At 47.9% G+C, this 27,929-nt stretch overlaps 1 protein-coding gene and 1 non-coding gene across 2 annotated transcripts; both read left to right on the top strand.

Annotated features, from left to right (window-relative positions):
• Positions 1-89: 89 nt before the first annotated feature.
• On the top strand, positions 90-26,820 carry NCAPD2 (non-SMC condensin I complex subunit D2). The gene is made up of 31 exons (XM_065886929.1): positions 90-239; positions 8,494-8,569; positions 8,849-8,907; positions 9,388-9,569; positions 9,880-10,022; positions 12,317-12,444; positions 12,517-12,640; positions 12,822-12,969; positions 13,965-14,162; positions 14,512-14,646; positions 14,746-14,833; positions 14,929-15,109; positions 16,458-16,582; positions 17,093-17,332; positions 17,632-17,806; positions 18,288-18,372; positions 19,993-20,126; positions 20,785-20,917; positions 21,011-21,095; positions 21,171-21,338; positions 21,634-21,803; positions 22,508-22,619; positions 22,694-22,817; positions 22,900-23,055; positions 23,398-23,575; positions 23,664-23,758; positions 24,223-24,303; positions 24,464-24,647; positions 25,887-26,013; positions 26,118-26,273; positions 26,492-26,820. Exons 1-31 carry the CDS (start codon positions 113-115, stop codon positions 26,575-26,577), a joined length of 4,203 nt encoding a protein of 1,400 aa, XP_065743001.1. The 5' UTR covers positions 90-112; the 3' UTR covers positions 26,578-26,820.
• LOC136131669 (small nucleolar RNA U85) lies at positions 8,985-9,310 on the top strand. Its single transcript, XR_010656399.1, has one exon. It is a non-coding gene; the product is annotated as a small nucleolar RNA U85 (small nucleolar RNA).
• Positions 26,821-27,929: the final 1,109 nt, after the last annotated feature.

The following is a 27,929-nucleotide window of genomic DNA, read 5'->3' as shown; positions in this document are numbered from 1 at the left end:
TTATGTATTGGAGGAGGGGAATAATAGAACCAGATTAAAAAGATGACCCTTAGATATAGACCCTGATTTGTTTGCTGTTTGGCTTCTAGCCCTGTGAGCCACTGGGGGAAAGATGTCTCCCCAACTGTATGAGTTCCATCTGCCCTTATCCCCAGAGGAGTTGTTGAAAAGTGGAGGGGTGAATCAGTATGTCGTGCAAGAGGTACTGTCCCTCAGACATCTTCCATCGCACCTTAAAGGTAAGACTCCGTAGCTGCCACTTTGCCTAGCACTTCAAAACAACCGCCCACGTGTGATTATATCGTGTCTGTCTGTCCCATTACACCACTAAGCTCCATGGGGGCACGGAACATGTCTTTCCTATTCCTTACTGTTTTCTCCCTAGCGTTGCATTACACGAAGAGTGTATTCATTGACCACCTGCTCTGGGTTATTCAATCAACAGCCTTGGTGTGTATGGTTTGTCTTTGGGGAGAATTCTGTTTCAGATCTTGACTTCTTACCATATGCCCAAATAAAGTACTGGTGGTTTTAAGAGTTGTAGGAGAAGATAGCTCCTAGAATGTCTGGGACTTGACCTGACCTGTTTCAGGTAATACTTCTTTAGAGTCTAGATCACATTTCCAAGAGTGCAATAATGGAAAAAAGCATATGTGCACAACTGCAGTGCTGTGCATATATGTATGGTGCAGCGGCCCATTGAAGCCTAGAGATGACCGAGAGCAATTCATGCGTTATCGACAAGACCCCGTCCATAATGCCACTGTACTTCTTGGAAGTGTCTTGTGTCAGTTAGATTGCTTTGGAGAGTTATAGAGAGTAGAGATTAAGGCTGTGGAGCCAGGCTGCCCGGATTTGAATCCTGGCTCCACTACTCTGACCTTGGACAGTTACTGATTCTCTCTGTGCCTTGGTTTCCTCATCTGGATAATAACCTACTTTGTTTGTTATCTCCTACAACAGGTAAGGTTCATTAATTATCAAGCACTTTGATAATATAATTTCAGCTTGTTTCTTCTTGGCCTTCCCATCATTGTTGCCAGATGACAGCTCCTTGCTCTGATGTGCAGAAGTAGAAGAAGGGATTTTTCTATCTTGTGCTTTTTCTTCTTTCTTGTTTTCAAACTACCAGAAGTCTTATAACAGACTTAGCCAGAATTGGATCAGGTGCCTATTTCCCTAACTACTGGTAAGGGAAATGGAATTATCCAGATTGGCTAAATTGATCAAGATCATTAGCTAGGCTTCCCTAAACCCAAACATACCACCATTTGGTAAGCAAGGAAGAGAACAGAGTGTGGAGTTGACTGATGGGTGTCCACAGAGAGACCATTCTCTCCGTATTGTGTGGATCTGTGCGTCACCAGTGGCACAAGCCGCACACTCTAGCAAACTGTTCTTCAGTTGTTATTATGCGTCACTTTGTTACATGAGTGCTCGTTCCTTTTAAGAGTCCTTTTTAGGGCTTCCCTGGTGGCGCAGTGGTTGGGAGTCCACCTGCCGATGCAGGGGACGTGGGTTCGTGCCCCGGTCCGGGAGGATCCCACGTGCCACGGGGCGGCTGGGCCTGTGAGCCGTGGCCGCTGGGCCTGTGCGTCCGGAGCCTGTGCTCCGCGACGGGAGAGGCCACAGCAGTGAGAGGCCTGCGTACCGCAGAAAAAGAAAAAAAAGAGTCCTTTTTATAACAATTGCATTGCTTTTGGTATTTAGAACCCTAAATACAAGTTCTACTATAAATACACAAGATCAGGTCATTTAATTTGTTCAAGTATTTACTGGTGTCATGCTATGTGCCAGGCAGTGTTCTAGGCACTAGGGATACAACAGTAAATAAAGCAGCCAAGGTGACAAAGTTCTTTCTCTCAAGGCTTTCAACAAGTAATAAATAAATATGGAGTATGTCAGATGGTTGTAAATGCCAAGGAGAAAAATAAAGCAAGATAAAAAAGATTACGGTGAGCCAGGTTATGGACTAGCGTTTTATGTTGGATGATCAGAGAAGGCTTGCTGATAGATGACATATGAGCAGAGACCATACAAGTGAGGAAGTTACCTATGCAGATTCTCAAGGAAGGGCATTCTAAGCAGACAGGAAAGCCAGTGCTGAGGCCCTGAGGTGGGGAAATGTCAATGTGGTTGGAGGGGAGTACTCTAGGAAAAGAGAGGTCAGATGGGAAGTGGTACAGATTATTCTAGAGTCTTGCTCTTCAGAGTGGTCTTCAGACCAGGAGCGTTAATTAGTATCATGATTTAGGAGCTTATTAGAAATGCAGGAGGAAGACCTATCCTCAAACTACTGAATCAGAAATCCATTTCTTAAGAAGATCCCCAGGTAATTCATATGTACATTTCAGCTGGAGAAGCACTGATCTAGGGTGTTGTGGGTCATGGTAAAGACTTTAGCTTCAGAGAGAGTGAGCTTGAAAGCCATTGTGTTTTGAGCACAGGAGTGACATGGTCTGACATTTTAAAAGTATATCTGCTGTGTTGAGCAGGGACTGTAAGGGGGAAGGGAAGAAGCAGGGGACTAATTAGGAGGCTAATATAATAATACCAGGCAGCTTACCTGGGGTGATAGCGGCGGAGGTGATCATAAAAGGTTAGATCCTGAGTGAATTTTGAAAGTAGAGCCAACAGGATTGTTGATGGACTGGATTGGATTTACAGGGTTCGAGAAAGAAGAATTGAGGATGATTATAAATAAGGCTTTTTGACTTGAGCAACTAGAAGAATGGAGTTGTCATTTACTGAGATGGGTAGAGTATGAGAGGAGCACGTTTAGACTGTTGGTTATATGATTGTGGAGTTCAGGGGAGAGGTTCCAGCTAACGATACACATTTGGGATTTAATATTCAGCATGTAGAGAGTGTTTAAAGCTGTGAGATTGGAGTACGTATTGATGGAGAAGAAAAGCAGTTTCAAGACGTAAGACCTAAGACAGTCCAACATTTAGAGGCTGGGAAAATGAGAGAGAACCAGTAGAAGAAACTAAGGACTAGTTGTTGCGGCAGAAAGTGAGCAAAGACGCTAAATTAAGAGAAGCTTCAAAAGGGAAAGGAGAGATCAGCTACACATTTAATTGCTGGACTTAGCAATGTGGCAATGGCTGGTAACCTTGAACACTATTTCAGAGCCGTGGGAATGAAGCCTGATTGGAATAGTTTATGAGAAAATGGGAAGAGAGAGGTTAGAGATGATGATTTCAGATAACCCTTTCTTGTTGTTTTGCTTTAAGGAGTAGCAGAGAAATAGGGCGTAGCTGGAGGGGGAGGCAGAGTCAAGGGAGGACTTTTTTTTTTTTTTAAGAATGGGCAACATTACATGTGTATGTGCTGAATGGGAATGATCAGAGAGGGGGGAAAGCTGACGCTACGGAGGGAGAGTGAATGAGTGCCGGGAGCAGTATCCTTTAAGGAGTCAGAGTAAGCGATCTGGTGCTGGGGGAGGAGGTGGGTTATTAGAGCATGGACACTTTATCCCCAGCAGCAAAAAAAAAGGCAGAGCTTAGGGCACAGGTGCAGGTCGTGCTGATAAATACAGACCTTGGCGCAGTTGGAGTTTCTCTTCTGTCCGATTCAGTTTTCTCAGTGAGATAGGAAGTGACGCCTTTAACTGAAGGTGAGTTGGGGGAAAATGATCTTGATGTTATGAACAGAGGAAAGGTGTGAAATAATTGCCTAGAAGAAAGCCAGTAGGCCTGGGAACTTGTTATAGGCTTACTAAGAAATACTAAGGGCCTACTTGAGGTCATGAAGTGAGAATAGTTGGCATGGTTTTATGTTTTTTTCAAGCCACTTTTATTTGTGTAGTTACGTGAATGGAGTAATCAGTCAGTGGGATATAATCCAGATTTACAAGGGGAGTAAATGTGTTAATAATTAGTGGAAAAAATTAGAAATATCATAAGGTCTAATGATAGAGGAACAGTAAGTTAATTGAGGTGCATTCAGTGGAATGTTATGCAGTCATTAAAAATGATTACAAAGGTTTTTTTTAATATCCTTATTGTAATATTAAGTTTTAAAAAACAGAACAGAGAGTTGAATATGTGACATGACCTCAACAATAGAAATAGTATGCATAGAAAATAAACTGAAAAAAATTAGCCAGATGTTAACAGTGTTTATTTCTTTCTCATTTTCATTTTACCGTATTTTCCAGATTACAGAAGGAGGTTTGTAAGAGTGGGAGATAGCTTTCAAGTACTGAGTTACATTATGTGCTAAGTATTGTCCTGACTGTTTCATGTGGATTATCTCACTTAATCTTTACCAAAAAATTCTGAAAAGCCCTATGAGGTATGATCTGTTATTATTCCCAGTTTACAAAAGAGGAGACTGAGACTTGGTAAGCTAAGTAGCTTAGCCTAGTAAATGTCCAAGCCACATGTAAACCTAAGCAGGGTGACTAGACTAGATCAGCAGGTGGTGCTTCAGAGAAGTAAAGAGGGGTGTGAATGGAGAGAATCATTGGGTGTAATCAAAAATAGGTAATGGGTAATCTTGGAGAGAATAGCTGTTAGATTGGTAAATCTCAGAAACTAGGTTTCAGGGAATTGAGAAAGATTACACAAAATTTTAAAGGGATATGAGAGCAAAGTCAAATGAAAGGCACTGATCGTTTTTGGTTTGTTTGTTTTAAAGAAGTAGGGGCCTGAGCACATTGTCAGCAAAAGAGCATTCCCTAGAGAGGATGAAGCGAGAGGTGAAAGAAAGGAGACAAGTCTTTGGGGCAGTGAGACAGCTTAGCTTCAGAACAGAAAATCTTTTCGCTTGAGACTGAAGCAAAGAATGGGAAGGTGTTGGCAGAATGACTTGTTGACAGAGAGGCAGGATTACATGAGGGAGCTTTGGGTCTCATTCTTTTCGGTAAAGTAGAAAGCAGTCATCTGCTAAAAGAAGAGAGGCAAAGCATAAGAAGAGGTATAAAGAAAGGGGGGAACATGCTATGGGTATAGCGCTAGGGAGTCAGTAAGAATTGGAGAAATAGAATAGCTCGTTAAGCATCGCAGAGGACCAGGTTGTAGCTGGACGGCATAACTGCAATATGATGAATCAGGTCAGTGAGCCGGCAGTGATAATGTAGTACAAGGTTCAAGCTTTGCTTTTAGGCAAACCCACTTCTTACTGCAGAAAAGAAGAATTTGGTGGAATTCTTTCCCTCCGCATCCACAGAAAGAACTAGATATACACCTTGGTTCAAAAGTTAACTCCTGGGATTTCCCTGGTGGCGCAGTGGTTAAGAATCCACCTGACAATGCAGGGGACACAGGTTCGAGCCCTGGTCCGGGAAGATCCCACATGCCGCGGAGCAACTAAGCCCGTGCGTCACAACTACTGAGCCTGCGCTCTAGAGGCCACACATCACAACTACTGAAGCCCCCCTGCCCTAGAGCCCACGCACCGCAACTACTTAGCCCATGCACCACAACTACTGAAGCCCACACACTCTAGGGCCTACGTACCAGAACTACTGAGCCCACATGCTGTAGCTAGTGAGCCCATGCGCCTAGAGCCTGTGCTTCACAACAAGAGAAGCCAACAAGGAGGAGCCCGCACACCGCAATGAAGAGTGGCCCCCACTCACTGCAGTTAGAAAAAGCCTGCATGCAGCAACAAAGACCCAACGCAGCCAGGGGAAAAAAAAAAAAATTAACTCCCATACTGCCTTGCTACTCTTGCATGTTGTAAGTCATAGTTAGCTGCTACTCCCTTTTTTTTTTTTTTTTTTTTGCAGTACGTGGGCCTCTCACTGCTGTGGCCTCTCCCGTTGTGGAGCACAGGCTCCAGATGTGCAGGCTCAGTGGCCGTGGCTCACGGGCCCAGCTGCTCCACGGCATGTGGGATCTTCCTGGACCGGGGCACGAACCTGTGTCCCCTGCATCGGCAGGTGGACTCTCAATCACTGCGCCACCAGGGAAGCTCTGCTACTCCCTTTTATACTGCAGTTTTTATATAGAAGCAGTACAGTGAAGATGAAAAGAGCACTGAGTTTGAGCGTCAAAAGGTGCTGGGTTTTCAGGGAGTTCCCTGGTGGCCTAGTGGTTAGGATTTCAGGCTTTCACTGCTGTGGCTCAGGTTCAATCCCTGGTCAGGGAACTGCAGCCCCCGCCAAAAAAAACAAATGCTGGATTTTTAAAATGTAATACAAGTACAGATGTCCCCCAGCTTACGATGGTTCAACTTACGATTTTTCAGCTTTATGATGGTGCAAAAGCAATATGTATTCAGTAGAAACCATATTTCGAATGTTGAATTTTTATCTCTTCCTGGGTTAGCAGCATGTAGTAGGATACTCTTCTCGTGATGCTGGGCAGCAAGCGCAGCTCCCAGCCCATACACTTAAAGCCATCCTGTACCCAGACAGCCATTCTGCTTTTCACTTTCAGTACAGCGTTCAATAAATTACGAGAAATATTCAACACTTTATTGTAAAATAGGCTTTGTAGTAGATGATTTTGCCCAACTGTAGGCTAATGTAAGTGTTCTGAGCATGTTTAAGGTAGGCTAGGCTAAGCTATGATATTCAGTGGGTTAGGTGTATTAAGTTTTTGAGTTACAGTGTTTTCAACTTACAGGGGATTTTTCAAGATGTAACCCCATCATAAATCAAGGAAAATCTGTGGTAACATGAACCTAAGTGTGTTACAGATGTTTGACCTAATTTCACTAAAGGATCGCAGGAGAACATAACTAACCTAAGCAACCAGGAGACCCAGTATTTCGGGTCTTTTGTTGGGCTTTGTTTGGCTGCGCTGTGTGGCGTGCGGCGTCTTGCCCAACCAGGGATCGAACCTGCGCACCCTGCGGCGGAAGTGCAGAGTCTTAACCACTGGACCACCAGGGGAGTCCAGCATTTTGACTGTAAACTGTATATGAAAGAACTTTACACGATTAGCGTAAGGTAGTTAGTAAATTTATTTTTTAAAGAGGTGTGGGTTAGCAATTCTGAAACTGTATTATGTGTATACTAGGATTAAGCAAATATATAAGTGAATTTATGTTTTTAATATATACACAGATAAAAATATAGGGGTGTGTGCATTTATACCTACATATATGTATATCCTGCTTTTCTCTACTGACAGGGCCTAAAAGCTCCAACAGCAGTGATTTTAACTAGGGCCTAGAATTTGGTTTCTACATACCATTCTCTCATAAAAGAAACCAGGACTCCAGTGAGAATGGTTGATTCCAGGACTGAGCCAGGGAAGGTACAAGACGAGCCTGGAACATCTTGTGGTACAAGAAAGTAGGAGAACAAGAGTGAAGGGAGCATGTCAGAGACACAGGCCAAGTTGAAGGAGCTCCCAGTGGTCAAGTATGGGACAGTCTGAGCAACAAAATTAATAATAAGAAGAATGATTAAAACACAGAATAAAAGAAACGTTCATGAGCCCATTCTGTTACAAACAAATAATTGGATACATAAATGAAGGGAAAGTAACAGCTCATCTTAGCCTGGCATTCCCATTAAGTAAGCATAAAAGGAATGATAGAAACAGACGAATCACCATTTAGTAAAATAATAATTGTGGCAGGCAAGAATCATCCATAGATGCTTAAATAAGTGGGCAGAATGTTGTGAGAAACAGGATTTTCAAAGTATCTCCCCACAAGATACTTACTAGTTGCAAAGGGGAAAATAGTAACTTTGTAGCGGAGACACCCAGGCAAACACTACCAACTGATCAAAGTTAATATCGCTATAGTAATAAGACATTGACATCACCTCCTTCTGGGTATGATGCATCGGAAGGACTCATCCTCCCTTTCTCAGTGATCTAGCCAAAAGTGCATGACCTCAATCTAATCATGAAAAAAAAGCAGACAAACCCCAAGTGAGGAACATTCTACAGAATAACTGGCAAATACACTTCAAGTGTCAAGATCATGAAGGACAAAGATTGGAGGAGACTAAGGAGGTATATGACAAATCAATGCATTGTGGTGCCCTAAGTTGGCTCCTGGTCTGGGAAAAGGACAAAAATAGAACAGCTGGCAAAATTCAAGTAAGATCTGTAGATTAGTTAATAACATTGAATTAATGTTCATTTCTTGGTTTAGAATAGATCCTTGTACTATGGTTATATAAGATGTTACCATTATCTGGGTGAAAAATACAAGAACTCTGTACTGTTTTTGCTACTTTTGTAATTTCAAAATTGAAAAAAAAAGATCCTGAGTTTGTGTTCATTACTCAGTGGGACAAGTCACATAACTACTCAGACATTTAATTTATTTTCCCATAAAATAGGCACAGTACTGTTTGCTTCATCTAGTTCAGAGATGTGGTAATAAAACTCAAGAAAGCCTTTAATTGTAAAACAGGACAAAGTGTCAGATGTTATTATAATAGTAGATTACATTGAAATGAAGTGTCTACTTCTGTGATTCTACCAAGAAAAGCAATTAACTCCATTTTCTGCCGTGAGTAGAACTTACCAAAAAGGCCTGTCCCTCTGTAGTGATCAGTTTCTTTCATCTTTATAGCATTTCAGGCTGCCTTTCGAGCTCAGGGGCCCCTGGCTATGCTGGAGCATTTTGATACCATCTACAGCATTCTGCAGTAAGTACCCTCTGATACTTTAAAAAGAACTGGTGGCTCTTTGCCCTAACTTTGCATGTTAGTCCTGAAATTCCAAATTATAGTTCACTGATAAATGGTTCTGGGTGCTGACATTTCTACTCATGAGCATTTACCCCAGCTTGCCACCATATTTATTCAGTCGAGTAATTTCACGTGTTTTTTTGTTTTAAGTATTAGATTCCTCAGGTTCCATCTGATCTATTAGAATGGGCTCTGCAGGTTCCTGTCTCACCCCCCCGCACTTTCTTTCCCCCATAGTCACTTTCGAAGTATAGACCCTGGCCTCAAGGAAGATACTCTGGAATTCCTGATAAAAGGTGTTTATGGGATAAAAGGTGTTTCTGGGTGGGGGGGGGGAAGGTGTGTGTTGCTGTTTGTTTGTTTACTGTTGCCTGCCACATGATGATATCAAGGCTGTGGTGATTCAGTTGGTTTGGCTGAGCCCCGGGACCTCTGACCTATAGGTCTGTAATCTTGGTGGGCAATACAGAGTTATGTGTGTTCACTGTAAGGGCAGACCAACAATAAATTCTTCCCACTCTTGAACTGCCTCTCTTCAATAGAGGCAGTTCTTCCTGTTGCCAGAGAGAAACTGGGGTAACTGGAGTGAGAGAGTAGGGATAGGGCGTGTTCAGGATATCAGGTCAGGGGTCCCAGAGGACTTAGCTTGTGTTGTAGCCACTGAGAGATGAAACACAGATCTTTGGTAATCTGATGGCTGCAAGTGCTAGGGGTTTTGAAGTTGGGTTGTATGAGGAAAGTGAATGAAACTGACTCCAGATCCTGCCCCTCCGCAGTGGTATCTCGCCACACCCAGGAACTTCCCGCCATCTTGGATGATGCAACTTTGAGTGGGTCAGATAGAAGCGCACACCTAAATGCCCTCAAGATGAACTGCTATGCTCTGATATGCCTCTTGGAATCCTTTGAGACCATGGCCAGCCAGAAAAGCCTCATGGACCTGGCCCTTGGTGGGAAGGTAATTTGTTGTTCCTGGCTCACTTAATATGGGATCTGGGGAGATACGGGAATTGGCGGGAAAGATGGAATTCAGTGATTCTGAGAATCTTTTCCTTTCTGCCCTTGACCCATGTTTAAGGTTTATGAGGAGGTACTCAAAAGTATCACAATGTATCTTTTGCTGACAAGCAGCTCTTAAATATTTTGGAACTTGTAATACTTCCGTCTTACCTTCTACCTTGTCTCAATACTGGATAGTTTGGGCACTCAGACTAGCAGATCACGATCCTTTCGCTTCCTTATTTTTTCTTAAGTATATCCTTTTTTAGGGTAGGAAAGCCCGGGCCAAGGCAACCCATGGCTTTGACTGGGAAGAAGAGAGGCAACCAATTCTTCAGCTTTTAACACAGCTGCTCCAGTTGGACATCCGTCACCTGTGGAGTCACTCAGTAATCGAAGAGGAGTTTGTCAGGTGGGTAGTTGATTGCTATAGGTGATATTGGCTATGAGGAATGAGGGCTCTGTTGCTAGATATGCTATATATATATATATATTTATGTATGTATGTATGTATGAATGAACGACTGCGTTGGGTCTTTGTGGCTGTGCGCGGGCTTTCTTCAGTTGCGGCGAGCAGGGGCTACTCTTCGTTGCGGTGCATGGGCTTCTCATTGTGGTGGCTTCTCTTGTTGCAGAGCACAGGCTCTAGGCATATGGGCTTCAGTAGTTCTGGTGTGTGGGCTCTGTAGTTGTGGTGTGTGGGCTCTAGAGCGCAGGCTCAGTAGTTGTGGCGCACGGGCTTAGTTGCTCCGCGGCATGTGGGATCTTCCCGGACCAGGGATCGAACCCATGTCCCCTTCGTTGGCAGGTGGATTCTTAACCACTGCACCACCGGGGAAGCCCTAGATATGCTTTTTGTTTGTTTTGTTGTTTTCCAATTTTTTAACTTTTTATTTTGAAATAATTGCAGATTTACAGAAAAGTTGCAAGAATAGTACAAAGAATCCTCTATACCCTTCAGACTCCTCAAATGTTAACATTTTACCACATTTGCTTTACTAGATATGCCTTTTAAATACTTCATTTCATCCCTCAGTTCTGTCTGTAATACGCAGAAGTATTCCCATTACGTTGAATTGTTCAGAAGTAGATAATGAAGATTAGAAACTGCGTTGAATTTCTCATCTTTAATGCCATTTATTCATTCATGAAACAGAATTTACTGAGAATCTCCTAGGTGCATGGCTGGTGTCATTAAAGTCACTGAAAACCAGCGTTTCTGCCCTCTTAGAGTTTATATTTTGGATCAGAAGACAATTTTTTAAATAAGTAAAAATATATAGTACGTCTTATAGTTTATTACTGTGGAGAAAGATAGTGGAGGGAGTGGGAAGTTTGATGGGAAAGTGTTGTAATCTTTATCAGCTGTTCTAGCAAGACCTCTTTGAGATGGTGACATTTGAGCAAAGCCCTCGAGAAGGTAATGAGAGCCATGAGGATGTTTGGAGGGAGAGCAAGGGCAAGGGCAGGAAGCAGCAAGGACAGAGGAGGGAGTGTGTTGAGCACCTGTAAGTAATAACGCGGAGGCCAGAGCTGGCAGCTGAGACAGGGTGAGGGCTAGGCTGTGAGGTCGGGGCAACAGGGAGCCAACTGCGGATCCTCGTAGGCCATCGCCGTTTGACATTTATCAGAGTGAGACGGGGCCACTCAGGTTCCGAGCAGGGCAGTGAGGTGGTCTGGCTTGTCTTCAACAAGGTCACCCTGCCTGTTGTGTTGAAACAGACTCTGGAGGGAAAGGAGGAAAGCGGGAGACCAGTAAGGAGGCTGTGGCGGTCACTTGAGCAAGAGATGACAGTTGCTTAGGCCCGAGAGGGCGCTGGAGATGGGGAGAAGTGCATGCAGTCTGTACTTGTTCTTTAAGGAGAGCCTACGGGATGAGCTGACAGATGCGTGAGGTTTGAGGGAGGGTTTGGTCGAAGGTGACTCACCCAGGGTTTTCGCCTGAGCATTTGGAAGAATGTAGCTGTCAGTAACTGAAATAACGGGGAAGGCTGTGGGAGCGTGTTTGGGGGGACAGTAGAAGTTCTGCTTTGGACATAGAAAGCTGGAGGTGCCTATTAGACATCCAAATAGTGTCAGATTTGGCTGTGGAATGTACAAAGCTGGAGGAAGACAGGAGAGCGGTCTAAGCTAGAGCACACATTTGGGAATATAATGTATTTATATAAATGGTATTTGTAGCCATGAGACTGAATGAGATCACTAAATCAGTAAGCATAGCTAGAAGAGAGCAGAAATCCAAGGACTGTACCTTCAGGCCCTCCAGCATCAGGAGAGTGAGATGAGGAGGAAGAACCAGCTGAAGAAACTGAGAAGGGAGTCTGGCCTCCTGGTACCAAATGAGGCATGTTTCAAGGAGAAAGAAGTGATCGGTTGTGTCAGATGCAGCTGAAAGGTCAACTAAGATGAGGACTGCGTTGGCCATTTAACAATGAGAAGTCAGTAGTGATTTTGTCCTGTCTTTTTTATCATATATTCAGCTTCTGTAGACATTATAACTGGTTGAAAGTTGGTAATCCAGAAGGAGGAAGTACCTATCTTCCTCCTTTGAGGGTCAGCAAAGCAAAGCAACTTGGTGTAGAAGGCGATAGAATAAAGAAAACTAGAAGACCCTGACTGGGGCAGCAGAGATGGAATGAGTGAGGCAAGACCACTGTAGTTGAGTCCAGACCGCTGATGTCACCATCTCAACTCTTCCTTTCTCAGTTTGGTTACTGGCTGCTGCTACCGCCTCCTGGAGAACCCCACCATTAGTCACCAGAAGAACCGCTCCACCCGGGAAGCCATAACACACCTGCTTGGTGTCGCCTTGACACGTTATAACCATATGCTGAGTAAGTTAGCCCTCCGCTTTGCCCCACCCTTTTCATTTTGCCCATGATTTCTCATGTGTAGCACTTCCACAGGTGCCACTGTGAAGATCATCCAGATGCTGCAGCACTTTGAACACCTGGCATCGGTACTGGTGGCAGCTGTGAGTCTGTGGGCAACTGATTATGGAATGAAGAGCATAGTAGGAGAGATTGTAAGGTGACCCTTCCTTCTCTAAGTTTCTAATTCTCATTTCCCTCAGGGAGAGTATAAAGATTGGAAATTGCTTCTCTGTGTAACATTAGATTCCTTCAGATATTAGATACCAACTTTACCTTCCCTTACTGGGACCTGAGTAGTTAAGTTATGCTGCTATGGCTGTGTTTATTCCCCTGTGTAGAGAGATTGGACAGAAGTGTCCCCAGGAGCTGAGTCGGGACCCTTCAGGGGCCAAGGGCTTTGCCGCCTTCCTGACAGAACTAGCGGAGCGTGTCCCGGCCACCCTGATGTCCAGTGTGTGCATTCTACTAGATCATCTGGATGGAGAGGTAGGCGGTCCCCTGGGGATCTCAGGGTTTTCTAGGGGTTTTAAGTGCATTGTTGAAAGGCTGTTTCTTAACAAGAAGGAAGCTTTCACTGAAGTCAAGTTGTCTAGGCTAATCACTGTGGCAGTTCCTTCCTATAGAGAAGCAGATGAAGTTTATTGAATTAAATAAAGAGCCACTTATTAATCCTATTTCAGTATCACACTGGTTTCACCCAGGTCTGGAAGGGGAGACTCTAGTGAGAGTGACTCAGCTGTGATTCTGGTTCCCACCCATTCCTCAGGATGAAGCCCCTTCCTGCCCACCTGGTTCTCAGATCCACCCACATCATCTGTCTTATCCCTCAGTGTTAGCCTGACTGCTTCCCAAACTGATGCTGGCACTCCTCGGTGAATGTCAGGAACAAAGACAGTCTGCTTGTTCATCTAATGTACTATAACTTTTTATGCAAGATCCCATTCTCAGGCTCTTGGCCTGGCAAAAACCCCAAACACTATTCTCCATGATTCTGTAATGGACATGGTTGGCACTAGGGCTGATTTCTGTTTCCCTGTAAGTAAGATGTGGGAAGGGAAGTGTGAGAGAAAGGCGGTGTTTATTATTAAGGATCAAAGGCTTTGAGGCCTCAGATGAAAGGTAGTAATTAATGCTTTTCAAACATGTGTTGGTGGATGGATGTGATTTCATATTCAGCTGCCACCATGGTTACCTGGGTGAGCCTTGTGGGGAAAAACTGCTCTGGGCTCTTGTTTATTTTGTCCCTACATTCTCCTCTGACCAGACAAGGCCCTTCTGGGATTCAGCTTTTTCTAGTGACCTCAGGAGTCAAGGAATACCCGCTGAGCAGTTGACCAGAGAAAGTCAGAGCTAAGAAAAGCAAGCTTAACCTTGCCTAAAGGCCTTACCCCTTCTTTGTGCCTGGATGAGCACAAGAGTTTAGGAAAACGACAGTCAGTATGGGGGTGCAGAGGCTCATATCAGCCTCACATCCCTCTCAGAATTACATGATGCGCAATGCCGTGCTGGCGGCCATGGCGGAGATGGTGCTGCAGGTTCTGAATGGGGATCAGCTGGAGGCGGCAGCCCGAGACACCCGAGACCAGTTCTTGGACACCTTGCAGGCCCACGGCCACGACGTCAGCTCCTTTGTGCGGAGCCGTGTTTTGCAACTCTTTACCCGAATCGTCCAGCAGAAGGTGAGTGGCCTTTGACGTGATAAAGATACACAGTACCCCTCTATGTACAGGCCGAAGAAAAGGAATCCAGGGTCAAAAGAAAAGTAGCTATGTCAAAGAAGAGTCTAGAATTCAGGATTCTCCTACCAGTAATAAAGGTCTTCCTCTATCAAGGACAAGGATTCTGGGCTCCATTTAAGGACTACAGTATGTCTCAACCACTACAGACAGTCCTCTTGAGCTATTCACATCCCGTAGAAAAGTTTCCTTAGAATGAGTGGCTAGCTCGTGCAGAGTGTACTTCACGAGCATCTTGGGCAGAATGGAAGGTGTGGGGCGGGATCTGATCCTGTCTTTCTGTTCCACATAGGCTCTGCCCCTGACACGTTTCCAGGCAGTGGTGGCCTTAGCAGTGGGGCGTCTGGCAGACAAGTCGGTGCTGGTTTGTAAAAATGCCATCCAGCTCCTTGCCAGTTTTCTTGCCAATAATCCCTTTTCCTGCAAGGTAAGTAGTCTGGGCCCACCCAAAAGAGAAGGAATTAAATGGAAATAGCAGTGAAATTCCATGACTCAGTGACCCTGATGTTCATTTTTACCTTGGTAGCTTAGTGATACTGACCTTGCTGGACCGCTGCAGAAGGAAACCCAGAAATTACAAGAGATGAGGGCCCAGAGGCAAGCTGCAGCTGCTTGTGAGTAGTTGCTGCGGGGAGTTCTCACCCCAGACAGCTTTCTCCTTGCAGCTGGAAGCTCAGTGCAGGAGTCTAAGTGAGACTTTCTCATTCAGCCGCAGCGCTGGACCCAGGGGAGGAGTGGGAAGCCATGCTGCCAGAGTTGAAGGCTACCCTGCATCAGCTGCTGAAGCTTCCCCAGGAAGGAGAGGGGATGCCCGAGGAGGTTGCCGAAACAGAGACAGCAGGAGAGGTGGAAGGACGCATCCGTCGATTGCTAGCCAAAGCTAGTTACAAGTATGTGAAAGAATGGGATATTCTCTCATGACCTGTCAGGTTTAGAGTTAACTTTTGAGACGCAAGATTTTTTTTTAATTGAAGTATAGTTGATTTACAGTGTTGTGCTAATTCCTGCTTTACAGCAAAGTGACTGTTAATACACATATGTACATTCCTTAACGGTGTTTTTTTAAATGAACTGCGCTTAGGGCATGCTGCCATCAGATGGTGGTGGGTGTTTTCATTGCAGTAATAGTCTGAACACCAGATATATGCCAAAGGCAAAGTCTACAATTAAGCATGCTTTTCTACTTTTACAAATGTTTAAAGAAACTACTAAAACAACTAGACATAAATCGTGTTATAATTAAATATGACCAAAGTCCTGCTTCATTTGAAGAAGACGGCCTATAAGTATAATCCTTTTTCTATAAAGTAAGTTACTTAAACTTTCTGGGCCTCAGTTTCATTATTTATTTAAAAATAGTTGATTAGGTCATAAGATCTCTAGGGGCTTTTTAATTCCAAAATGCGTGAGCTGATAAATAATAACAAACGTGCTCAATCGTACCTTAATTTTTAAATCAACCTGGTATGAATCCTGATCTTAGAGAAAAGATTTTTGTGACTAGAACTTGAGAGCACCTTGGCAACAAAAGCGTTATAGCTGTCCACAGGTATTCTTAAACCTCAGCCACAAGTCATTAGTTTACTTCCTACCTAATTAGGCTGCTCAGAAAGGCTGAAGAGAGGGTGGCTAGTTGGCTCTCTAATTCCCTACGTCTCTCTGGTGTCTCTCTTTGCTAAAGCATAAAAGGCAGCCTGCTCTGCCTCCAAGCATGCTAGTGATGAGTTAGGAAAAAGCTTCTTCTCATGTTAAAGACGTCCCCTCCTCCTTCAGCGATCCTTGGCAGCCAGTGCTGGGTAAAGTTCTTAATAGCTGAGCTTCTGGCTTCCAGGTACAAATTTAAACGTGTTAGAACGTAACTTTTTAACGGTTTAATAGCAGAGTTTTGGGGGATTTTTTTTGGTTTTTTTTTTAAGCAGGAAGCTACTTTTTCGTAATTAGACAATATATTCACATCGTACAGTATTTAAAATTTGAACAAGGACGTGCCATGAAAAATCCCTTCCAAACCTGCTTTCCAGCCAGTTAGTTCCCTTTCCATAGCGAGCCTCCTTCTAGAGATAATATGTAGTCACACAGTCAAACATATCTACATTTTTCCCCCCTTTTTATACAAGTGACAGAATTCTCTACCAGTAGGTCTAGGTTCTTGATGGAATCATGACACAGGCTCCCTGACACAAGGCTGCAGTGACACTCTTATGGGTGCCTGATTGGTGACAGGTGATGTTCTGTCAGGCAGGCCATCATTCTCACTCAAGAAGCCATAGGCCACTTCCGGGAATCTGAACCCTTCTGTCATATGGACCCAGAGGAGTCAGAGAAGACCGCGTTCCTGAATCTCTTAGGAACTATCTTCAAAGGTAAATTCCTTTTCCTTCTTCAATCAGCACACAAGACACTTCAACTGTATTTATAGACCATTTACTTTCTGTCAGACACTGGCCTGGCTGGCAACCCGGTGCTGAAAGAGGCCAGAGGGGAGTTAGTGGTGCTTCTGCTCTGGAATGGAAGCAGCCTACGGGCCTAAGATTTAGTCACGGGGTATAAAAGGTTATTTCCAAACTGTAGAGGGCTTGAGGAATCTTTTTTGAGAAATGAACCAACATATTTTAGAATAAATTCTAAATTTATACTTTCCTAGTGGGAATTCCCCGGTGGTCCAGTGGTTAGGACTCTGCATTTCCATTGCAGGGGTCACAGGTTCGATCCTTGGTCAGGGAACTAAGATCCCGCAAGTAGCGCGGCACGGCAAAAAAAAAAAAAAAAATAAGCTTTCCTATTGTAGAAACAAATATTCAGCGATGTTCCGAGCTGTTGGGTTTCCCCGTATACCCTTGAATGAAAACCATCCTGTAATTCTTTAACTCTAGGCCCAGCAGCTCCCACACAGGAGAAGAATCCCCAGGGGGCTGCGGGGAACTTAGGCCCAGGAGAGACTGGCTGCAAAGACAAGCCCAGTGTGTCAGAGGCTGAGAAATGCAGGGAAAACGATGAGCTGGTGAAGCAGGAGATGCTGGTGCAGTATCTGCAGGACGCCTACAGCTTCTCTCTGAAGATCACAGAGGCCGTTGGCATCATAAGCCAGATGATGTACGAACACACAACTACAGGTGCGCCGGCAGCCCCTCTGCCAGGACTGGGTCTTGGAGTTGGAAGAGCCAGTCGTGTCCGTATTTTGTTGATGTCTGTCCGCTCCTTTGAAAGGCCCGGATTCTTTCTTCGATTTGCTTTGTGTAGCCCTGCGGAGTGTGCATATAGTATTTCACAGGGCACTTAGGGGAGTTGGCATCCTCGGGGAAGAAGGAGGAAGGCCTCCGCTCGCATGTTGCTACGTTAAGAAAGGCTCCGCCTTTACGTGTCGGGGGAGTTTTGCCAAGCAGATAGGTGACGTCTGTGCCTGTCCTCTCAGTGGTACAGGAGGCGACTGAGTTCTTTGTGGCGGTGTTCCAATTCGGGGTGCCCCAGGCCCTGTTCGGGGTGCGTCGCATGCTGCCTCTCATCTGGTCGAAGGAGCCTGGTGTCCGGGAAGCCGTGCTGAACGCCTACCGCCAGCTTTACCTCAGACCTAAGGGGGACTCTGCCAGGTAGGTGGGCTGTGTTTCGCCTCCTGAAGGAGTTGGGGGGAGTGGGCGCCCTTCTTCTAGGGGCATTCTAGCTCCAGAGGCACTAGGTCTGTAATGGGCTCGGGGTGGGGCTGAACCTCCAGTGAAACGCGTCCTAAGCAGTTACTTGGTTTTCGTTTTCTTTCCGTTGAAGTATAGTTGATGTGTACAATGTTACGTGTTAGAAGTGTGCACTGTTCTTCAAGGTCAGACTCCATCTATACTATAAAATACTCCCCATGCACGGTGCATCCTTGTAGCTTACTTTATACCTAACAGTTTGTACCTCTTAATCTCCTGCCCCTTCCCTCTCCCCACTGTTGACCGCTAGTTTGTTCTCTATATCTGTGAGTCTAAAGCAGTTATTTGTTACTTGGCACTGTGGTGGGATTGCCTAATAACCTGTTTGCCAGGTTCAGCTTCTTGGTCTTTTAATGACCCCTGATCTCTGCTGTTCCCACAGAGCCAAGGCCCAGACTTTGATTCACAATCTCTCTTTGCTGCTAGTGGATGCCTCAGTTGGGACCATTCAGTGTCTTGAGGAAATTGTAAGTCTCCTCACTTTGACTTACTCATTCAGCACGTGTTAGTGAGTGATTACTGTGTGCTCAGCGACTTACCAGCCCTGCAAAGAAGTATAAGATCGCTCGCCTCCAAGTCTAGTTGGCGGCCCAAAACACAAAGCATTTCTAGAGCAATGCAGCGGATTGCTAGGTGGCCCGGGCAATGATGATAGTAGCGATAGTAATATAATAATAATAACACGTTATGCCAGTACTGTATTTAGCACTTTGCTCATATTAATTTGCTAATCCTCACAACAGCCCTAGGAGGTTATGCTATTATCAGCGTTTTACAATGAGAAATCTGAGGCACAGAGATCTTAAAGAAGTTGGCTAATTTCAGCTACTTAGGAGCAAAGGTTGAGATTCAAACTCAGGCATAAGAGTTCCAGAAAGCATACTCTTACCTGGTATGTTATATTGACGAGTAGAGTGGGAAAGGGAGCGGTGTGAGGTGGAATACTCGAGGGAAAAGCTTCCTGAAGGTGGCAGGACTTAATTTGGGCCTCGATGAGTAGGATTTAGAGAATTAAAGAAAGGAGGGAGTTAAAGAGAAATGAAAAAGAAATGAAAACATTTCAGACAGAAAGCCACGAAAGAGCCCTGCCTATGTTGTAGAATGAAGACGATGGTGTTCTGGCTCAAAACTGTCATCTGGAAAAGATAGGAAGCTGGAAATGTGGGTTGGAACTAAATCGGGAAGATCCCGGGATGCCTTTCAAGAGTCTAGGACCTGAACCTTGTCAGCCAGGGACTCCAGCATTTTAGTGAGCCAGAGCTGCTTTGAAGGGTTTGGATTATGGGACAGAAGGCAGAGGTGGTGCTGCCCACCAGCGTCCACTGGGAGGAGCGTCACCGCGGGAAAGAAGAGCCTGCTGGTGGCACTTGGCCCAAGATCTTGTAGAGTGGCTGCTGGCCAGGAGCCCATGCAGCAGGCAAAGGAGAGCTATCTCTACATGGTGAGCAGAGCTGTGGCATGGTGAAACAGACGTCTGGGGAGGTCACAGCATACAGGTTGGTTGGAGCAGAGGCTAGGGACAGGGATGTCCCTGGAGGCTGCTGTAGATGTGCAGTGACAGGGGTCTAGACTTTGGGGGTGGGAGGAAGATCTGTACAGAATTGCACTTTAATGGAAGATAAATTTTAAAAGGAAGAATAGGTCGGACTAAGTGACTGATACATAAAATATTAGGTGACTGTGAAGTTTGAAGCATATGTGACTGTCGGTGTTGGTGCCGTTGGCAAAATGAAAAGGCAAGAAAGGACGATGGCATCCATTTCAGACATGTTGAGCTAGTGGTTACAGCAAGAAAACCTACTAGAAATCTCCAGAATGTAGTCCAAACTGTAGATCCACATGAACTCGAGGTCAGTTTCAGTGTGTCATCTTAATGAACGTAGTTTTGAAGGCACGAAAGCAGAAAAGGAACAGAGATGGAAGTACCTCTCCAGACCCCACTTTACATTTCGAGCCTTCTCCTTCCTCTCCCACTCCTCAACGTTGCCTTTACTTACTTAGGTTCTCGATATTCTCTTCAGAGCAGGTGGACCAAGCATCAGGGGAATTGTTATTTTTGGCCTGAGCCCTTTTTCTTTTCTCTTCAGCTCTGTGAGTTTGTGCAGAAGGATGAATTGAAACCAGCAGTGACCCAAGTGCTGTGGGAGCGGGCAACCAAGAAGGTGCCCTGCTCTCCTCTGGAGCGCTGTTCTTCTGTCATGCTTCTTGGGATGATGGCACGGTGAGGCTCAGATCCAGACAGGCGGTAGGACGAGAGAGGAAGGGAAGGTTCTCTTAAGACTGCTTCAGTGGGGCTTCCCTGGTGGTGCAGTGGTTGAGAATCTGCCTGCTAATGCAGGGGACATGGGTTTGAGCCCTGGTCTGGGAGGATCCCACATGCCGCGGAGCAACTAAGCCCGTGCGTCACAACTACTGAGCCTGTGCGTCCGGAGCCTGTGCTCTGCAACAAGAGAGGCCGCGATAGAGGCCCGCGCACTGCGATGAAGAGTGGCCCCCGCTTGCCACAACTAGAGAAAGCCCTCGCAGAGAAACGAAGACCCAACACAGCAAAAATTAATTAATTAATTCCTACCCCCAACATCATCTTAAAAAAAAAAGACTGCTTCAGTAATAGCAGTCAGGCCCAGCTGAGCTCTGCACGCGTCAGCCACCTGAATGGAGAATAAAACAGTGACCGCACCAGTCTACCTCCAGGCAGCAGAAACAGTGGGGACAACAGCAAGAGGGATGCCAAGGGGCCAGCCCTATGCCAGAGCCTCTCTGTAGCGCTCCAAGGCTCTCGAAGCCCTGAGTTGGTGCTGGTTCCTACCCCCCTTGGTGTTGTCCCGCACGCAGAGGGGTCTGTGAGTGGCTTTAACTCTATGGCTTCCTTCTCCTAGAGGAAAACCAGAAATTGTGGGAAGCAACTTAGACACACTGGTGAGCATAGGGCTGGATGAGAAGCTTCCACAGGACTACAGGTTGGCCCAACAGGTGTGCCGTGCCATTGCCAACATCTCTGACAGGAGGAAGGTACGTGGGGTGGGTACGTCCAAACTAAGGAGAGTGGGCATTCTCCTGTCCGCCGTCAGCACACACCCGTGTTGTCTTCCCTGCTTTCAACAGCCTTCTCTGGGCAAACGTCACCCTCCCTTCCGGCTGCCTCAGGAACACTGCTTGTTTGAGCGACTGCAGGAGACCGTCACGAAAGGTGAGCTACCATGAAGGGCCTCGGGCAGAATTGGGCCTTTGTCTGCAGTGGCAACTTCTCCCTTCTGCTGCGCAGGCGTTGTCTGCCCAGACCCACTCTGGATCCCATTCAAGGAGGCGGCAGTGACCCTCATTTACCAGCTGGCAGAGGGCCCCGAGGTGATCTGTGCCCGGATGCTGCAGGGCTGTGCAAAGCAGGCCCTGGAGAAGCTAGGAGAGAAAAGCAGCCCCCAGGAGGCCACGAGTAAGTAGGCAAGAGGGTCGGTGGGCCCGCGGGCAGCAGCCAGCTTCTGTTGCTGTCCCTGCCGGCCGGGAGCCACTGACACCACCACTTCCTACAACCACTCCCGATCCCCTCAGCCCCCGCTGTCCCCTTCTGTCACTCAGGCCGGGCCCGTCACTGCTACCACACCCTCCACCCCCATTCTTGCCTCTTCACTGGGGTGTAGAGCACGTGAGCAAGGGGGCCATCAGTATGGCGGGGGCCTGTGAGACTTGATTGTCTTCTTCTCCCTGCTTTCCCGCTCCCCCGCCTGCAGAGGACGCGCCTGTGCTCCCCACTTTCCTGTTGATGAACCTGCTGTCGCTGGCCGGGGATGTGGCTCTGCAGCAGCTGGTGCATCTGGAGCAGGCAGTGAGTGGAGAGCTCTGTCGGCGCCGAGTTCTTCGGGAAGAACAGGAGCATAAGGCGAAAGAGCCAAAGGAGAAGGTGAGTGGCACGCCTGCGCATTTGGGTTCGGGTCCCAGGCGTTTCCCAGATTTGCTTCCGGCCCTCGGGGTCCTTCACATTTCCTTCTGGGGATCTCTGCTTCTCTCCTGTTAAATGAGCTGATGGAGACTGCCTCCTTGCTGCAACTACTCTGGAAACGATAGAACAAAGATGGATCACCCAGGAAGGAAAGTTTTAGGTAATTACAGAGCACTGAGATAGGGACCTTGGCATAAGACACAGGCTGTGCCCTAGGCAGTGTTTGTTGGTTAGCACACTCCCAGGCCCTTTCCGGCAGCCTTGGTGACTGGGCCTAGCACCTGATGGGACCTTGTGTTCTCTCCACTAGAGGCAGTGATGTCTGGCAGACAAATGATTGACAGAGCCCTGCAGCAGTGAGATAAAGTCTGACTTCTCTGTGACCTTGAACCATTGTCTGGCAGGCTCCATCTGTTTACTGTGTATAGGAAGTTATATGCTTCTGAGGAGGAATTCAGAAGAGATGTGGGATGCTTTGGCAACTTAAACACAAATGGACCTAGTTCTTTTCCGGTTTAATTCAAGAGTCCTTCTTTGGATACACGTGACAAGCCTGTGAATGGTTTTGCAGAATTTGCCTTTCCCCAGATCCATTTGTGCGAAATGAAGGGTAGGCTGGAATCAAAACCGTCTGCTCACCCATGACCTGGCTGCTTTCCCATCAGAATCCAAGCTCTGAGGCCACCATGGAGGAGGAGATGGGGCTGGTTGGGGCTACAGCTGATGACACCGAGGCAGAACTCATCCGCGGCATCTGTGAGCTGGAGCTGCTAGATGGTGAGAAGAATTGCTGAGTGACCCTCTCCTTGGCTAGGTAGGCTGTCCCAAACCTAGAGTTGTTCCTTCACCAGGCAAACAGACACTGGCTGCCTTTGTTCCACTTCTGCTTAAAGTCTGCAACAACCCTGGTCTCTATAGCAACCCGGAGCTCTCTGCAGCTGCTTCACTTGCCCTCGGCAAGTTCTGCATGATCAGGTAGGCCTTGGGGTGGGCATCACCTTCTCCAGGAGGATGGGGGATGGTATGGTTTCCCTGATTATCCTCTCTTCGCCCCTAGTGCCACTTTCTGTGACTCCCAGCTTCGTCTTCTGTTCACCATGCTAGAGAAGTCGTCGCTCCCCATCGTCCGATCTAACCTCATGATTGCAACTGGGGATCTGGCCATCCGCTTCCCCAACCTGGTGGACCCCTGGACACCTCATCTGTATGCTCGGTGAGGGACACCTCACAGCACCTTCGCCGTCCCTGCCAGCCCTGGAGGCTGTGGTGAAGTCAGTGTGAGAATCCCCAAAACTGTTGCCTGGTCTTTAGTGTTCCCTTGAACATCTGTGCAGGCCCTGGCTGAGTGTGGCCCCAGTGGGATTGATGCTTCTTCTCTAAAGCCTTGGTTACAGCCTTGGCCTCTTTCCCCAAACCCAGCTTTCAACTCTAAACATCCTCTAACTGCTTCCAGAATGGCACTAGGAAGAGGCCATAGAGTCCTACTGAGGGCCTCTCTGCCAGCGTCAGCTTTAGCCCATGGTCTTGGTCCTAATGACTCGGATTTCATTCTTAGTCTCCGGGACCCCGCTCAGCAAGTGCGGAAAACAGCCGGGCTGGTGATGACCCACCTGATCCTGAAGGACATGGTGAAGGTGAAGGGGCAGGTGAGCGAGATGGCCGTGCTGCTCATCGACCCTGACCCTCAGATCGCTTCCCTGGCCAAGAACTTCTTCAACGAGCTCTCCCACAAGGTGAGAGGTGGGGGGCAGCTTAGAGCTTGCTGCCGGGGGAACATGCAGGTCACCTCGTCTCTTTGATATGACTCTCTCTCTCTCACAGGGCAATGCAATCTATAACCTCCTTCCAGATATCATCAGCCGCCTGTCAGCCCCTGAGGGAGGAGTGGAGGAGGAGCCTTTCCACACCATCATGAAGTAGAGTTCCCTGGGCCTGGGGGCACGTTTTCCATTGTAGAGCAGCCTTAGGAATCAGACAAACCTGTATGTGATTTCTGGCTCTGCTACTCTTCAGTCGTGTGGACTTCAGCAATAACCACCTCTCTGTGCCTGTTCCTCTGTAAAATGAGGCCAGAGATACTTCCCCTTTATTAGTTCTTGAAAAGATTCAATAAGGTAAAAGTCCTGACACTGGATGGCAGCTGCTTTTGTTATAAATTTCGTCACAGTGAAATTCCTCAGGAGGGTGTGGTGGGCCCTTCCCTGAGGCGTGAGAGAGGACAGGAGGTACAGGCCTGGGCCTGGGCTGCGGCAAAGAGCCTGCTACGGAGTCAGGAGGATGACAGAAGGCTGGTGCTGGGGAGGGTACGGGGCTGGTGTTGGCAGTGGGTGGGTTCGGAGCTGCCCCCAGAGACGGCACATCCGCATCTCCCCTCCGGCAGGCAGCTCCTTTCCTACATCACCAAGGACAAGCAGACCGAGAGCCTGGTGGAGAAGCTGTGTCAGCGGTTCCGCACGGCCCAGTACGCTGCCTTCCTTGAGGGCTCTTTGTGGCAAGAGGGAAAGAGCCCCCCCCCCCCCCCCCCCACCCAGGGGCCTCCCCGGGGCTGTGGGAGGCTGATGAGGAAGGAGGCCTTTCCCTCCTGGGTCCCACTGCTCCTCACAGAGCCGTCCCGCCCGCAGGACCGAGCGCCAGTACCGGGACCTGGCCTACTGCGTGTCACAGCTGCCCCTCACAGAGCGGGGCCTCCGCAAGATGCTGGAAAACTTTGACTGCTTTGGAGATAAACTGTCAGACGAGTCCATCTTCAGCGCCTTTTTGTCCGCTGTGGGCAAGTTGCGGCGTGGAGCCAAGCCCGAGGGCAAGGTGAGCGGCGCCCGCTGCATTCCAGCCGCAGTTCATTCCGCTGTTCTGAGGCTCTGGATTTCTGACTTAGCCCCAGCTGATTGCACCCAAGTAACCAGAGTGACCTGAGACCAGATCTTTCTGTCTCCAATTCCTGATTCTTTGTTTCTCTTTTTTCTTTTCTTTAGTAGACTTTATTGAGGGCAGTTTCAGGTTCAAAGCAAAATTGAGTAAAATATAGAGTTCCCCCATGTGCCCCCTGCCCCCAGATAGGCACAGCCTCACAGCCTCCCCGGTTACCCCCATCCCCGCCAGAGGCTAGAGCGGGACATCCATGAACCTGCCTGGACACATCACCATCGCCCAGAGAGCGTGGTTTCCAGGAGGGTTCACTCTCGGTGATGTGCGCGCTGAGGGTTTAGAATGTATCGTGACCTGTGCCCACTGCTGTGTGACATTCAGAGTAGATTCCCTGCTCTGAGCACCCTCTGCTCCCCTGTTCACCCCACCTCCCCGAAGCCCTGGCAGCCACTGGTCTTTTTACTGTTGCCACAGCTTCGCCTTTCGCAGGGTGTCATATCATCGCACCCACACGGTATATGCTTCTCTCAGTTGTGTTCTTTCATCCAGTGATATGCGTTTACGGTTCCTCCATGTCTTTTCACGAACTTGTTTCTTTTTTTATTTTTATTTTATTTATTTATTTATTTATTTTTGGCTGCGTTGGGTCTTCGTTGCAGTGCGTGGGCTTCTCGTTGCAGTGGCTTCTCTTGTTGCAGAGCCTGGGCTCTAGGTGCGCGGGCTTCAGTAGTTGTGGCACACGGGCTCAGTAGTTGTGGCTCGCAGGCTCTAGAGTGCAGACTCAGTAGTTGTGGCACATGGACTTAGTTGCTCTACGGCATGTGGGATCTTCCCGGACCAGGGCTTGAACCCGTGTCCCCTGCACTGGCAGGCAGATTTTTTTGTGTGTGTGTGGTACGCGGGCCTCTCACTGTTGTGGCCTCTCCCGTTGGGGACGCGCAGGCTCAGCAGCCATGGCTCACGGGCCCAGCCATTCCACGGCATGTGGGATCTTCCCGGACCAGGGCATGAACCCGTGTCCCCTGCATCGGCAGGCGGACTCTCAACCACTGCGCCACCAGGGAAGCCCCCAGGCAGATTCTTAACCACTGCACCACCAGGGAAGCCCCAACTTGTTTCTTTTTAATCATAGAAATAACTATATTTCCAGGCCTGCTTTTCACCTCTTTTTGCCTCCAGGCTGTAATAGATGAATTCGAGCAGAAGCTTCGGGCCTGTCACACCAGAGGTTTGGATGCAATAGAGGAACTTGAGATTGGCCAAGCGGGTAGCCAGAGAGCCTCATCAGCCAGGAAACAGCCTGCTGGTACGTGAGGCAGCCCCTCGCGGGACAGACCAGGCGGGGCCCTCCTCTCAGATAGAGGTTCCTTTTGTCTTTCCTTTTTGGACTCATGCCTCTGCCTTTTCTAGTCTCTAGACACCGGCGTCTGGCTTCTGCAGCGTCACACAGTGACTTTGTCACACCTGAGCCCCGCCGTACTACCCGATGGCATCCAGCCACCCAGCGGCAAGTTTCAAGAAAGAAACTCAGAATCGTCTTCTCAAGTGATGAGTCCAGCGAGGAAGGTACGGTGCTTCCTTCCACACCCAGCCCGGAAGATGCACAGCTCGGGGGGCGGGGGGGCGAGGCTGGCTTTGATGGGGTCCTGCTGCGTAGGCCCCCTGCCCCCAAGGTCCTCTTCCTCCCTGTGCAGTGTGGTCTGGGACTGTCCCATTTGTTCTGAGACCTGTGTTTCACCATCTTTGTGACTCAGCTTTTCTTATTCCCTCAATTCTTTGAATAGAACCGTCAGCAGAGATGACAGAAGATGAGACGCCCAAGAAAACCACCCCCATCCGCCGAGCATCTGCTCACAGGCACAGGTCCTAGGGGCAGCCTTGCCTGTTCACAACCCTGCTGTGCTGGTGTCTTGTGGAGTGACCTTGAATTCCATTCCCCTTGTAAAATACTTGTTTGCCTGTCTCCTTGTTTTTTTAATGCATAAATGGTCTTTATAACAGACGGCTTTGCTCTTAAACTAGCCTATCTGAACCGAGTTGAGCTGCTTTCCTTGGAATATACATTTGCCAGTTTCCTAGTTTTCCAATGAATAAATGTTTTTATATACTTTTAGAGGTTTTTCCTAAGCTCATCTTTGTTTCACCTTTCTCGTTAGCCCAGAGGCAGGCAGCAGACAGAGGGTTATTGATCCAGAAGACGATGAGCCCAGGAGTCTGGGGCCCGTCCAGCATCTGCTGAGTTTCACGCCCCCTCAGTGCCTCATCTTTCCCTCTCGACCTCCCCACCCTGCACGCGGGGCAGGATTGCTCCGCTGTGCAGAATTAGGCAGCGTCTAGACTCCAGATCCGCACTTCTCAATCTGGGGGCAATTTTGCCCTGCAGGGGACAGTTGGCAACATCTAGAGACTATTTTTGTGGTCACAGCCCAGCGGGGAGGGGTGCTACCAGCAGCTAGGGGGCTGAGGCCACGGGTGTTGCTAAATATCCTACAGTGCACAGGACAGATCCCGCCACAGAAGATGCTCCGGCCCAAGACGTCCGTGAGGCTGAAGTTGAGAAACCCTCCTCTCCAGCAAGGGCTGGCTTCTGTCCTGCCCTCACCCCGACTCGTGCCCCTGACCCCATCTCTAAAGACAGGTGACTGACCTGGGAGGCTGATGGGAGATCAGGTCATGATTCCCCGTCAGCTCTAGACAGTGTCTGTGGGGGCTGTCTCCCAGGGATTCCTCACCACGTTACAGGGGCTGCAGCAAGTCAGCCCCTCAGATGCAGGCCCCGTCCACCCCTCCTACTCCCCAGTTCCTCTCTGCTGAATTACCTGAACTGGAGGCAGTGAGGCTGCTGTCATGGCCACAGTGGTGTCTTTGCTGTCATGACAACGGCACACTGCATCAGCCAGTTGTGCTCTCGGAGCACTGAGCTCCCTTTTCAGCAAAGGACAGTAATGAGAGAGGGCAAGCACGCGGCAAAGGGGGACGTGCTTCGGGTAGCACGGGAGGGTGGAGGGGCTCCTAAGGCCCTTGTCAGGGAAGGCGCTGCCGTCCTGGTGGAGCCTGAGGAGGCGGCGTCTCCCCTCCACTCACCCAGCAGACCCCTCAGTGCGGCGCTTCCCGCCTCCCCCACCATTAGCTGCCCCGTGGCCCTGCTCTTCGTGCTCCTGCAGAAGTCTGGCCATGGGCCATGCAGATGGCTGCCAGCCACAGCCAGCCTTGGGTCTGGGG

The sequence above is a fragment of the Phocoena phocoena genome, chromosome 11 (genome assembly GCF_963924675.1).
Source record: "Phocoena phocoena chromosome 11, mPhoPho1.1, whole genome shotgun sequence".
Classification (NCBI taxonomy): domain Eukaryota; kingdom Metazoa; phylum Chordata; class Mammalia; order Artiodactyla; family Phocoenidae; genus Phocoena; species Phocoena phocoena.
Note: the sequence above shows the minus strand (reverse complement) of the source record. Positions and strands in the feature narration are given on the sequence as shown.

Excerpts from the sequence above, each read along its gene's own strand:
- NCAPD2 (XM_065886929.1), top strand. The coding sequence starts at position 113 with ATGTCTCCCCAACTGTATGAGTTCCATCTGCCCTTATCCCCAGAGGAG. Across the intron at positions 17,807-18,287 it reads CCTAAGGGGGACTCTGCCAG|AGCCAAGGCCCAGACTTTGA; the intron begins GTAGGTGGGCTG and ends CTGTTCCCACAG. Across the intron at positions 22,818-22,899 it reads GGCAAGTTCTGCATGATCAG|TGCCACTTTCTGTGACTCCC; the intron begins GTAGGCCTTGGG and ends CTTCGCCCCTAG.